General features: G+C 54.9%; 2 protein-coding genes across 3 annotated transcripts in view; both read left to right on the top strand.

The window, feature by feature from the left end:
• DTX2 (deltex E3 ubiquitin ligase 2) overlaps positions 1-1176 on the top strand; it is a 35918-nt gene extending 34742 nt beyond the window's left edge. For both annotated transcript variants that reach the window (XM_036279438.1, XM_036279437.1), the window contains one exon: positions 303-1176. In XM_036279438.1, the coding sequence (XP_036135331.1) occupies positions 303-530 (228 nt within the window). In that variant the 3' untranslated portion in view covers positions 531-1176. The remainder of the gene's footprint in view (positions 1-302) is intronic.
• A 3209-nt stretch (positions 1177-4385) lies between these two features.
• On the top strand, positions 4386-8097 carry UPK3B (uroplakin 3B). Its single transcript, XM_036279722.1, has 6 exons — positions 4386-4572; positions 4726-4875; positions 5148-5382; positions 6465-6544; positions 7347-7476; positions 7938-8097. Exons 1-6 carry the CDS (start codon positions 4488-4490, stop codon positions 8095-8097), a joined length of 840 nt encoding a protein of 279 aa, XP_036135615.1. The 5' UTR covers positions 4386-4487.
• Positions 8098-12521: the final 4424 nt, after the last annotated feature.

Raw genomic sequence — 12521 nt, 5'->3', positions numbered from 1 at the left:
ATGGAGAAGAGAAAGGGCCCAGCTCCCAGCGGCCCTGCTGGTGGTTAACGGTACATGTTGAATGGACCAATGGCATACCACATGGTACTCCACAACCCACATCTGACATTGGGGGATGGTTGGTGATGCTGACTTCATCCTTATCACTGGGGCAAATTAGGAGAGGGTAGTGGATGTTCATACCCTATCACCTGGCCACCCTGCCCCGGGATGAAAAATTTTGTGAAAACACAGGCCAGAGCTTGTTCACCCTTCCTTCTTCCCTCACCTCCTCTTCCTTCTGTTCCTCCTCCCTGGGGCAGGTCCTAGAGCTGCTGAAGGTGGCCTGGAAGAGGCGACTTATCTTCACAGTGGGAACATCCAGCACCACAGGCGAGACTGACACGGTAGTGTGGAACGAGATCCACCACAAGACAGAGATGGACCGCAATGTGACAGGCCATGGCTACCCTGACCCCAACTACCTGCAGAATGTGCTCGCTGAGCTGGCCGCTCAGGGAGTGACTGAGGACTGCCTGGAGCAACAGTGACCCACCAGCCTGCAGCCGGCCACCCCATTCCCACTGCCAGCTGGTCTGCCCCTGGGATGGACAGACAGGAATGTTCCTTTCCTCAGAGGCTGAGGTGTTTGTTGGGGTTCTGGACATTTTCCACCAAAGCTGGGGCTTTGGTTCTGCATGGGAATTGGGCAAACCTGGGGAGTTGTACTTGGGGAGGGGCTTAAGATGCAGCTACCTCAGTGCTGGGGTCCTGGCATGGGGTGAGGAGAGACTGCCCCATCCCCAGCCAGGGACAAGATTGGGTCTGGGTCAGCTTCTCATACCTCAGATGTTCTGTTTGCAATAAATGCCCAATAGCCAAAGGCAACAGGTCCCTGTTGTGTTCGTCAGTGGAAAGGCTGTGTGTGTATGATGTATGAAGACTAGCGCATACTTGTCCTGCTGTATCAAAGCAGGAGGGGACCTTACGGGCTGCCCATTCAACTCTGATTTCCTAAATGAAGAAAATGAGGCTGCAGTGAGGGCCAGAGAGCCCATGGCACTGACCTGTGCTGCTTTCCCATCCCCCACTCCAGTTCTTGCACCATGGAGTTCAGTAACTCAGGGCCCACCATCCATTACTTTCCCAGGTCCTGGCTAGTGGTAGAGCCAGAGCTGGGATCTGGGTCAGGATTGGTCTGATACCATTCTCAAAGTTCTAATTCTTTTGGACCCTCTCAGAAGGAGGATCAAATACTCCCAGACTTACTGTCTACCAGGGTTGGGGGATAAGGGAGGGTAGTGCTTGTGGCCTGAGACCGGAGGGACACACAGGGCCTCATTTGAAGTAGGACTGGGGCACTTTAGTCTTGTCTTTTTTTTTTAATTTTATTTTTGTTACAGACATTTCTCCTTTTTCCCCCATTGACATCCTCCTCCTCACTCCCATTCCCCCCACCCCTCACAGTATTGTTTTCTGTATCCATTGGTTATGTATATATGCATATCAGTTCTTTGGTTTATCTCTTCCTGCCCTCCTACCCCCTCTCCCTCTGAGGTTTGTCAGTCTGTTCCCTACTTCCATATCTCCAGATCCCTCCATGTCATCTCAAAGGGTAAGATATCTTTCTTTCTTACAGCTGTATATTCCATTGTGTATATGTACCACAGCTTTTTTTATCCACTCATCTATTGGTGGACACTTGGGCTGTTTCCAGATCTTAGCTGTTGTAAATAGTGCTGCTATGAACATAAGGGTGCACATACTCTTCCCAATTGGTGTTTCAGGCTTCTTAGGATATATTCCTAGCAGTGGGATCACTGGGTCAAATAACAGTTAAATTTTTGTTTGGTTTTCCATAGTGGCTGCACCAGTCTGCATTCCCACCAGCAGTATACTAGAGTCCCCTTTTTCCACACCCTCACCAACACTTGTTTGATGATTTGTTGATGGCGGCCATTCTGGCAGGTGTGAGGTGATACCTCATAGTCTTTTTCATTTGTGTCTGATGGTAAGCGACATTGAGCATTTTTTCATGTTTCTTGGCATTTTTGTCTTTTCAAGCCCCTTCCTCCATAAGAAAAAAAGTTAGCCCTGGCCAGGTGGCTCAGTTGGTTGGAGCATTATCCCATACACCAAAAGATTGTGGGTTCAGTTCCTGGTCAGGGCACATATCTAGGTTTTGGGTTCGATCCCCAGTTGGGGCATGTATGGGAGGCAACCACTTGATGTTTCTCTCTTCCTCTCTCTCTAAAATCAATAAAAACATGTCCACGAATGAGGATTAAAAAAGGAAGAAAAGTTAAATTCTACTTCATGATGTGTTGGTATAAAGATGAATATATGTTAGAGCATTTTTCTCCATCTAGAAGTTTATTTTTTTCTTCTGATTTTAAAAGTCTGAAATTAAGACTGCCCTGGCCAGTTTTGCTCAGTGATTAGAGCATCAGCCCGTGGACTGGAGAGTCCTGGGTTCGGTTCCCACTAGGGTCACGTACCTTGGTTGCAGTTTGTCCCCGGCCACGGTTGGGGTCGTGTGGGTGGCGACCGCTCAATGTGTTTCGCTCATGCGGATGTTTCTCTTTTTCCCTCTATCCCTCCTGCTCTATCTGAAGATGAATGCAAAAATGTCCTCAGGTGAGAATAAAAAAACGAACGAAATTAAGACTTTGCCTGGGCTCCTAAAAGTTTTGTGGGCCCTGAGCACTGCCCACTGAGCCTCATGGGAAACTGGTCCTGGGAAGGATGGGAGGCCTGGCTGGACCTCCAACCTGTTTGGCTCCATGGTGAGATCTGCTCTACTGGCTCACAGGGCACCGGAGTTAGATGGGCGCCTGAGTGCTGCTGACTCCACCATTAAAGTACAGTGAGAACCAGAATGGAAGAAAGTGTGTGCAAATTATCTACCTCATAAGGGTCTAGTATCCAGACTATATTAGGAACCCAACAACTCAACAATAAAAAGATGGCTGACAGGCACATGAAAAATGTTTAACGTCATCAGGGAAATGCAAATCAAAACCACAAAGTGATAACCACTGCATACCCATGAGTATAGTTATAAAAAAAAGAAAATAGCAAATGTTGATGAGGATGTGGAGAAATTGGAGCCCTTGTCTGCTGCTGGTAGGGCTGTAAAATGCAGCTGCTTTGGAGAACAGTTGGGCAGTTCCTCAAAAAGTGGTTACCATATGACTAAGCAGTTCCACTCCTAGGTTCATGTCCAAGAACTGAAAACATGTCCACACCAAAACGTGTTCATGACTGTTCCTAGCAGCATTATTCGTAACAGCCAAAAAGTGGGAAAAACCCAACCATCCATCAGCTGACGAATAGCTAAACAAAATGTGGTCTGTCCATACAATGGAATAATTTTCAGCCATAAAAATGAAGTACTGACATACTGCAATGTGGAATAACCTTGAAAACATGTCAAGTGCAAGAAGCCAGACATGAAGGCCACATACGGTGTAAGTCCATCTATGTGAATAGGCAGATCCACAGGGGCAGAAAGGAGATGCGTGGTTCCAGGGGAGGAGTGACTGTTTTTATGGGTACTATTTCCTCTTGGGGAGTTGAAAAGGTTCTGGAATTAGAGTTGATTGTACAACCCGGTGAATATACTAAAAACCAGTTAACTGTACACTTTAAAATGTTGCATTTTATAATATGTGAATTATACCTTAGTTTAAAAATATATTTTTTATATATATACTTATGTATATATTATATATATATGGTGGAGCAAAAGTAGGTTTACAGTTGTGAGCACATGAAGCAGATTTTCTTGTATTATTATTTATTAATTATTGACAAACAACTGTAAATCTACTTTTGCCCCATATATATATAGTGAGAACCAAAGGGAGTAGGGGGGGTTGTCAGCTGTCAAGAGCTCTGAGTTCTTCCTTTGGACAAGGGAACTGAAGAACCAGGGAGGATGTGGCCTTGAGGAGGTGGGGCAGGGCATAAGATGGCAGCAGGGCCAGGTGGGCTTTGATGGGGCTGGAGCTGGACAGGTGGGGTGTCATGATGAGGCTGGAGCTGGATAAGTTGGAGCTGCTCCAGACTTGCTTCTGGGTGGGGATGGCCCAGGCTTGCTCCTGGGTGGGGATGGAAGGCCAGAGGGTATCTCCTGGCACCTGGGGTGCAGGAATCTCAGGCATGTGGCCCTGAGCCCAATGTTCCAGAGATTGGCCCTCCTCTCCAGGGTTGGGAGGCTGGCAGGCTGGCAGGCTGGCAGGCTGGGTGGGGCCTAAATTCAGACATGGACTCCTCTCCCTCAGGCCTGGTCTGCCCCACACTAGTGCCCTGCCCAGGCCCCTCCCCATGGGGGGCTGGGCTCGGGAGGGGTTGGGGTGCATTCACATTTTCAGGTCTTTCCAGCCCTTGGCCAGCCTGGCAGCCTGACTAACCAGCTCCTCCAGGCCCAAGGTGTTGGGGGGAAGGGTGCAGCAGGAGGTAGCCAGACCAGCCCCAGGCTGTGGATGTGGTAGAAGGTGGCTGTCATGGGGCTCCCCCAGAGGCCTCCTCACCCATGGCTGCTGTTCCTCTTGGTGGCGCTGGTCTGGCCCCAGCCCTGCATGAGCCTGGGTGAGTGGGGATCCAGGGATTGGATGCACCTGGCCAGACCCAAGGGGCTGGGGCACTTGCCGGAGTGATTGGACCCTGGGAGCCCACATCCTCTCATTGGGAGAGGCAGCTCCAGGGGCCCCAGGACCCTCACACCTATCTCCATGGCCACAGAGCTGATCCCCTACACGCCGCAGATAACAGCCTGGGACCTGGAAGGGAAGGTGACGGCCACCACGTTCTCCTTGGAGCAGCCGCGCTGTGTGCTGGACGGTCATGCCAGTGCTGTCAACACTGTCTGGCTGGTGGTGGCCTTTAGCAACGGTGTGTCACAGTGCAGGTGTGGGGTCTGAGGTGAGGGGTGGGGTCGAGGAGAGCTGCAGGGTCTGGGAGCTCCTCGCTGTGACCTTTGACAACTGGGCATGGATTGGGAGTTGGGCTTTATGGGGAGAGGGCTCTGAGGGGGTGACAAACCCTGCTTTGCGTCTGTCATAGAGGCCCTCTGGGTGCTGAGAGTTCAGGGCCAGGGATTGTGGCAAGGAAGGCCTGGCTTCACCTGCCCACCAGCCCCATCTGTCTGTCCCTTCCTCCCGCAGCCTCCAGGGACTTCCAGAACCCGAACACACTGGCTGAGATCCCAGCTTTCCCACAGCTGCTGACTGATGGTCACTACATGACACTGCCCCTGTCCCTGGACCAGCTGCCCTGCGAGGATCCCGTGGGTGGCAGCCGCATTCCTGTGCTGCGGGTGGGCAATGACCCTGACTGCCTGGCTGGCCTCCACCAGCCATCTTCCTGCAACGCCCCCCTCCCCGGTCCTGGACCTTACAGGTGGGTCCCAGCCTGGAGCCTGGGATGGAGGCTGTGCTGGAAGAGGAGGGGTTTCAGGGACCAGGTGGCCCACCCTAGCCTTCCCCCAGGTCCCATCCTGGCTGCAGGCCTAAGCAGGCCCTTCCCATCCAAAAGCCTTGGCTTCTTCCTCTGGAGTGAGGGTGGGGGAGAACAGCACTCATTACAGCTGGGGGGCTGGTAGAATTCGACCTTTCCAGGGGGCCCAGGAGAAAGGTGGCACCACAGAGCTGGTGGGGGTGGGATGGGTCTACAGGGCTGCAGTCACGGGCCCACTCTTTCTCCCACGGGTAGATCTGGTGGGAAACTAAGCCCAGGGCTGAGTTCAGATCCAGCCAGTGGGTGTGAGGTGGGGAAACAAGAGAAGACTACTACCCACTTTCACAGGCAAAGTAACAGAGGCACAAAAGCTCCAAGTGGCTTGTAGAGGTCACGTTAGAGCCGGGGTCGGAAAGCAGGTGTCCTGACCAGGGATGCCCGGGCCACAGGATGAGGCCATGCGTCCTCAGGGGGGCCAAGTCCAGCTGGGAGAACCAGCAGGGGTGCAGGGAAGGTGGTGTGCCTGGCCAGCACCTCCATCCACCGCCTCCCTCTGCCCTCTCACCCAGCCCTGCCGGGTCCACTCCCCACCCCCCAGGCCCACTCCCTAGCAGCCACCAGAGCCTGCTTCCGTCAGTGCCAGCCTGCCTGCGTCTCTTGCAGCCCAGAAACCTTCCAGAGCTCCCAGCCCCCGCCCCAAAGATACAGCCTGAGCTCTTCTGCATGACCCTTGGAGCCCTCAGTGCCAGCCTGCCCCTTCCCTGTGATCCTGGACTCTGTGCCCTGAATACACCCCTTCTTAGGCCTTTACCTGGTGTGCTTTCCCCTACTGGGGGCCTTCCATGGCTTCAAAGCCTCCACAGGGCCAGCAGTTCTCCTCTGGAGCCCTGGAGCCCCAGCCCATACCTCCCGTCGAGCCAAGGTCACAGCCTGGCCCAGAAGAGCTGCTGGAGTCTGGCTGCAGCGGGAGCCCTGCCTGCCAAGGCAGTTGAGGCTCTGAGCCTCATCCCTTCTCCTCTCCCCAGGGTGAAGTTCCTCCTGATGGACGCCAGGGGCTCACCTCAGGCTGAGACCAGATGGTCTGACCCCATCGCTCTGCATCAAGGTAGCACTGGGGAGGGGGCATTCTTGGCTCCAGTCTGTCCCTTGCGGACTTACCACCCTCTGCAAAATGGTCATGCTCGGCTGCCCCCACACCCACCACTGCCATGGGACTGGGGGCCTGGTAGCAGTGTCCAAATCCAGCTGACCCTCCACACAGAAACTGGTGCAAGGGGGTGGAGCATGTGGCAGAGGCCCTGGCTCTGTCCATCCCCAAATGTTTGCCAACTCCTGGGTGCCCAGGCCCAACTCAGTTATGGGCAGAAACAGCCTTCCCCTCTATGGGGAGCCAGCCTGGGGCCCAGCACTGCTGGGTGGAGAAGCTGAGCCAAAGCTAGGAGGGCCACAGGTGCTGGGAGGCTTCCCTCAGCAGGGCCCCAAGAAGCCAGCATGAGTCTCCAGGCCAAGGAGACTGCCTATGTGAAGACCAGAATGTCTGGTGTGGGGGACGCCTGGAGATGGGCTGTAAAGGCCAGGGATGGGATGGGGATGGGGCTTGTCTGAAGGCCTTGTATGCCAGGCTCCAAGGAAGCAGGGCAGCCACATAGTCCCGAGGTCTGTCGCCGCTCTGCCTGCCATGGGTGTGCCAGCCACGAGCACATTGGTGGGAACAGCCTAGAAGGTGAGACCAGGGTAGAAGCTGGAGCAATGGGTGGTCCAGGCTACAGGGCACAGATGCCCATCTGAGATGGACAGATGGGTGGGCTCAGGAGACAAGAGACAGCCTGGCCCTAAGTATGAGCATGGGTGGAGGGTGACTGCCCTGGGGTTCAGGGGCAGCCTCTGAGCAGCCACTGTGTGTGCAGGGAAGTCCCCAGGCTCCATCGACACGTGGCCAGGACGACGAAGTGGTGACATGATCGTCATCACCTCCATCCTCTCCTCTCTGGCCGGCCTCCTGCTCCTGGCTTTCCTGGCAGCCTCCACTGTGCGCTTGTGAGTGGTGACACCGGGAACCCCTTCCCTTTCCCTGAGCCCTGAGCCTGGAAGGCCTCCCTGACCCTGCGGTTTTGAGCTAGGAAGTGTCCCTGGAAGGGCTATGCGGAGACTTTCCACCCTGAGTGTCTCTCCCCTAGGAGGTCAGAGAGGTGGTCCAGCGGCTCCTCTGACCACAGGTTCAGAATAGAGGCCACCTCACTCTGCCCCTGTCCCTTAGTGTGTCCTTTGCTTTGGCCCTTGTTCTTCTGGGCCTTGTTTTCTCTACTGTGAGCTCCTCTATCATTTTGGTGAACGGACATTAGGGTAATCAGTGCGGCCACCTGGAGGAGGCAGGCCCCCAGCTCGTTTCAGAAGGGAGGAAGAGGAGTGCAGGAGAGGGGTGTGGGAGTGGGAAGGAGGCCCTGACATGGCAGCCAGCTTCACCCGGCAGTGATACAGCTCCTCCTCTCCCTGTCCAGCTCCAGCCTATGGTGGCCTGAGGAGGCCCCTGAGCAGCCTCGAATTGGCTCCTTCATGGGCAAGCGCTACATGACCCACCACATCCCTCCCAGTGAAGCAGCCACCCTGCCAGTGGGCTGCGAGCCTGTCTTGGACCCCCTTCCCAGCCTCAGTGCCTAGCCTGGCCTGTGCCTGGGGCTGGGGCAGTGGGGTGGGGGTGGGGGTGGGGAGGGACATGGGTATAGTGCTCCTTCTCAGCCCTTGAACCCACATGCCCTTCCCCAATCACACCTCCCCCCTGCCACTAGCAGCCCATCGCCTACCTACCCCCCCCCCCACCCCAGGCAACTGAAGCTGCATGCAGGGAAGTTTGGGCAAAGGCTATTATCAGGCTGGGCATCCAGCCCCCCACCTCCATCCCTACCTCTGTTCTGCCTATCCTCCTGCGAGTGAGGCTGGAGGTAATGTGGAGAGGACACCCTGACTGGAAACTTCCAGGCCCCAGGAGGAAGGAGGCCTACCAGAGACCTTGCTCTGTCCCGTGCAGGGAGCTGAACTGGGCCCATCATTGCGCCTGTGGGGCCTGAGCCTCCGCTGTCTCTGTCCCACCTGCCAGTGTCTGGGCTGCAGTGAAGTCTTCACTGTCCCTGGGCACAGGCCCTCCTAAGGGTGGCTAGAAGGTCAGAGTGTAGATGAACTGATTTGAGTCACCACTTCCAACCCCCTTGCACACACAGAGGGCTCATGCACTTCCCTACTCACTCTCACTCCACAAACATTTGTTGCGTGCTTGCTGCATGCTATGCACAGTGTTAGACGGGGCCTCAGGCAAATCTTGGGGAGCTCACATGTCCAGATGCGACCTGTTACTGTTGGGAGGCTGTCACGCTCTCAGATTGTCAGATACCTTCGGACTCACACTCCCTCAGACAATCACCCAATGGGCTCTTTGGGTCCATAACCACCCCTCACTGGAGGACAGTCTTCATTCACCCAGAATCCCTGGAGGACAGTCTTCATTCACCCAGCATCCGGTTCCTCACAACGCTGGTGGTACCCGCCGTGGCCACAGGAGGGCGCCAGTGTACCGCAGCAGTTGCCGCGCAGCCCCGCATGCGCACTCCTGCTCACAGGCCAGCCGGGCGCTGCCGGGTGATGGGCTCCCGGCAGCACTCAGCAGGGTCTCTGGAAGTCATGACTCCAGGCCCCACCTCAACCAAGCCAAAGGGATGAACAGTCAAGCTCCCCTTGAGGGCCCACTGCATGCCTCCCAGTCCACACAGCCCCCACCATTTTCTAAATGGAGAAACTGGGGCTCAGTGACCTGCCCAATGTGCTCTGTCCACTGCCATGCCACCCCACCCTGTGTCCCCTGGCCAGTCTAGCCTGACTGCAATGCCCTGCGGTGGCCTGCTGGCAGGGGTACCCTTTCTTCGGAGGTGAATAAATGCTGTCTGGCTTTTCCATCTGAGTGGTGTCTGTGCTGGTTTCAGAAGAACATTTACACGTGGGGGTCCAGCCTGGCATTGTTCTGTACAGTCCCCCCACCCCAACCCCCGCCACCAGCCTCAGTGCTGCCCTGAGTCTGTCCCCTGGATTGCTAGTCCTAACTGTATGTTAGGGGTGCCCCCATCTCCTGACGGGCCCCAGGAAAGCCCAGCCATGTACTGCAGGGCCAGAAAGCCAGCTGCTAACAGTTTATGTGGCTTTAGTAGTGCTCCCTCCCAAACACTTCAGGGGAGCCTTTGCTTTTAAAACCCGGGCGCTCCTGTTTCCTGGTGGTCTTTCCCCTATCCTGCCTGCACCCCACCAGCCACACTACCCCCTCCAGCTACAGACAGAAGCAGAGTCAAATGCAGCCAGGGGCTTAGGCCCTGGTGTCCTAGGTAACATCTGTTCGTGGAGCCAGCCCCTTTGGGCAGCCACCTTTGAAATTCTACTACTTTGGAGCCCAGGTCCCTCTTGACTTCTTGGAATAGGCGGAGGGTTAAAAGCGCCCCCACCTCACCCTCACCAGCTACCCCTAGCAGAGTCTGACTCACTGTCCTGTTCAGACCTGGTTCCAACACCAGATGAAGAGGCCCTCGAGGCCCAGGAGGCCCAGTTGGGGCCTGCCAAGGAGGGTACGGTGGGGAGAAAGAGGGTTCTGCTGGTGTTTGCTGAGTGGAAACATGAATGAACCCCACAGGGCAGAAGGATTAGCCAGGAGCAGGAATCGCTCCAGGCTCTTCCAGGTCTCAGGGCCTTCTTTGACCTGTTCTTAGTGCCAGACCCTGTGCTGATCCCAGGCACAGCCCCATAACATGCTCTGCTACCCTTTGTTTTTTGTTTTTTTTATCCTCACCAGAGGACATGTTACCATTTTTTGTTCAGATAGAGAGGGAGGGAGAGAGAGGGGGGAACATCGATGTGAAAGGGACACATCAAGTGGCTGCCTCCCACACAACCCAACCAGGGCCGGGGACAAACTGCAACCGAGATATGTGCCCTTAGCGGGAACCGAACCAGGGTCTTTCTGGACCGTGGACTGATGCTCTAACTGCCGAGCCAAACCGGCCAGGGCCACCCTTTGTTTCTGAACAGCCTCCCACCCAGCCCTCTGAGGAGCTGCTCTCACCCCATTTGGCTGCCCAGGGCTTGAGCATAGAGACAGGCTCTCAACAGACATTGCAACACATGGGTGAAGACAGAAGAGGCTGGAGAGCCCAGAGGAGGTAGCGGACCCACCTGAGAGTCAGGGAGGCTTCCTAGTTGTGATTTCTGAGCTGAGTCTTGAGAAGCAAATGGAAGTTAGTCAAGTAGAGAGAAAAGGAGGGAGGGAGGAGACCATCTTGCCCTATGGTGGCATAGATGGTGCCCGGGGTAGGGGTCAGCAGGAACTGGGGGCTGGGAGGCCAATGAAAGAGTTTGGCCTGTTCTTCTAGGCAGATGAAACAAGCCCTGAACCAAGGTAGACAAGGGGGATTGGAGAGAAAGAGGTGAATTCTAGAAATCTCCAGGGTGGGTGGGAGGAACTGGGAACTTCTTAGATGTGGGAGGTGAGGCAGAAGGAGGATGTGAGGATGGGTATGAATGCAAAGTGGAGGCGCTTTCTGTTCTGAGGGTGATTATATCACCCCAGCTTGCTTCAACAGACCCCAGAAAAGGGTGTACCGGGACATCGTCTTCGCAGCTGGGCGAGTCCACAAGCACATCAGCAAACTGAATATTTTACACAACGGAAGCCTACCCTGGTCAGCAGGGGCCACCCTGTGAGCCCAAATGACTGTGGGTGTTCTGCCCCAGGGTCCTGCTGGCAAGCATGCCAGGGTGTCACAGAATCCAGACCATGAGGGGCAGCAGGATAGGTCATCGCCCAGCAGGAGCACTGTCATGCTGAGCCCCGGGCAGCTGTGCTAGGCACTCTGCCCCAGAGTCATGCTCCAGAGGGCCATCAGCTGAACCCAGCCCTAAAACAGAGCACACAGTGACCGCATATTGTGGAGAATCTTTTATTAAATGGCATTTAAAAGTTTTCCCCAGGGCTGTATTTGGGGAAGCGTCTCCAAATCCACTGGCCCATAACATAATGGCTCAGTGGTTAAAAACAAGTTCATTGTTAAAAAGGAAAAAACAGCAATGATTGTGGCGGTGATGACTCCCAGATGACTCATCAGACCTAAAATCAAAGGAATCAGAATGACAGCAGGTGGAAACCAGGCAGCCAGGTCTCTTGCTGGGATGTCAAGAGCTGCCCCTTGCTGGTCTCCCCACACCAGTGTTCCTGCTCCCAACCTCCAGCCTCCTCCCAGCCTCCTGAGGGACCAGATTATAAACCTGACGGTGTCATAGCATTGCTCACAACTCTCAGAGACTTCCTACTGCATTTCCTGGTCCCGCTGTGGAAGTTTCTGGCTCTGTCACCTCTGGAAGCTGGGCATGGTGGGCACTGCCCTGGCCAGAATGAACTGGTCATGGTACCTGCTTCCTTGTCTGGTGTGGGTGCTTGACTGGTGGGCACCCTGCTGCATAGGAGGCTGGAAAGTCACCCACTCCGTCTGCCGCAGTGAGAGATGGGCTGTGCACAAGGGTGCTCAGGTGTGGGTGAGAGGCCAAGTCTGCCCGGAGAAGGGGTGCCTTGGGTGATTCTCACAAAGATACCGTATGGCTCGTGCTGGCTCTGGAGACGTGTGGCAGGAAAGCAATGTCCCAGACATTGGCAGGAGCTGGGCAATCAGAAAGAGTGGCAACCATCCCCATGCCTAGGAGCATGGGTCGCTTATGCTAGTCCACAAGTTCAACTATAACAAAATAATTTCATTAAATGCTGAGCATTCTTCAGAGCCTTGCTGGGGTTTGTGACGGCCTTCGAGGAAGTCCCCACCCACCCAGGGCCAGTGTGGGAGAGAGGGAGGGCTTCTCTAGAGCTCAGCCCTTGGGTGTGTCACACCCCACCCTCAAGTCTCAGTGTGCACATCTGCACAGTGGGGGCAGTAATTGTTGGCCTCCAGGGCTTCGGTGAGTGGCCACAAGAGGAGGGGGTTGAAAAGTCTGATATGTAGATGCTCAATTAATGAGTTTTTATATTTTCCTTTGAGATTTTTTTTGTTATTTCAAAGGAAGAA

This window comes from Molossus molossus, unplaced genomic scaffold (genome assembly GCF_014108415.1).
Source record: "Molossus molossus isolate mMolMol1 unplaced genomic scaffold, mMolMol1.p scaffold_m16_p_3, whole genome shotgun sequence".
NCBI classification, from domain to species: domain Eukaryota; kingdom Metazoa; phylum Chordata; class Mammalia; order Chiroptera; family Molossidae; genus Molossus; species Molossus molossus.
The sequence above is the reverse complement of the archived record's forward strand: the minus strand, read 5'-3'. Positions and strand labels throughout refer to the sequence as shown.

Coding starts and splice junctions, on each gene's coding strand:
- UPK3B (XM_036279722.1), top strand. CDS start 4,488: ATGGGGCTCCCCCAGAGGCCTCCTCACCCATGGCTGCTGTTCCTCTTG. Junction 4,573..4,725: donor CCAGCCCTGCATGAGCCTGG/GTGAGTGGGGAT, acceptor CCATGGCCACAG/AGCTGATCCCCTACACGCCG. Junction 7,477..7,937: donor GCAGCCTCCACTGTGCGCTT/GTGAGTGGTGAC, acceptor CTCCCTGTCCAG/CTCCAGCCTATGGTGGCCTG.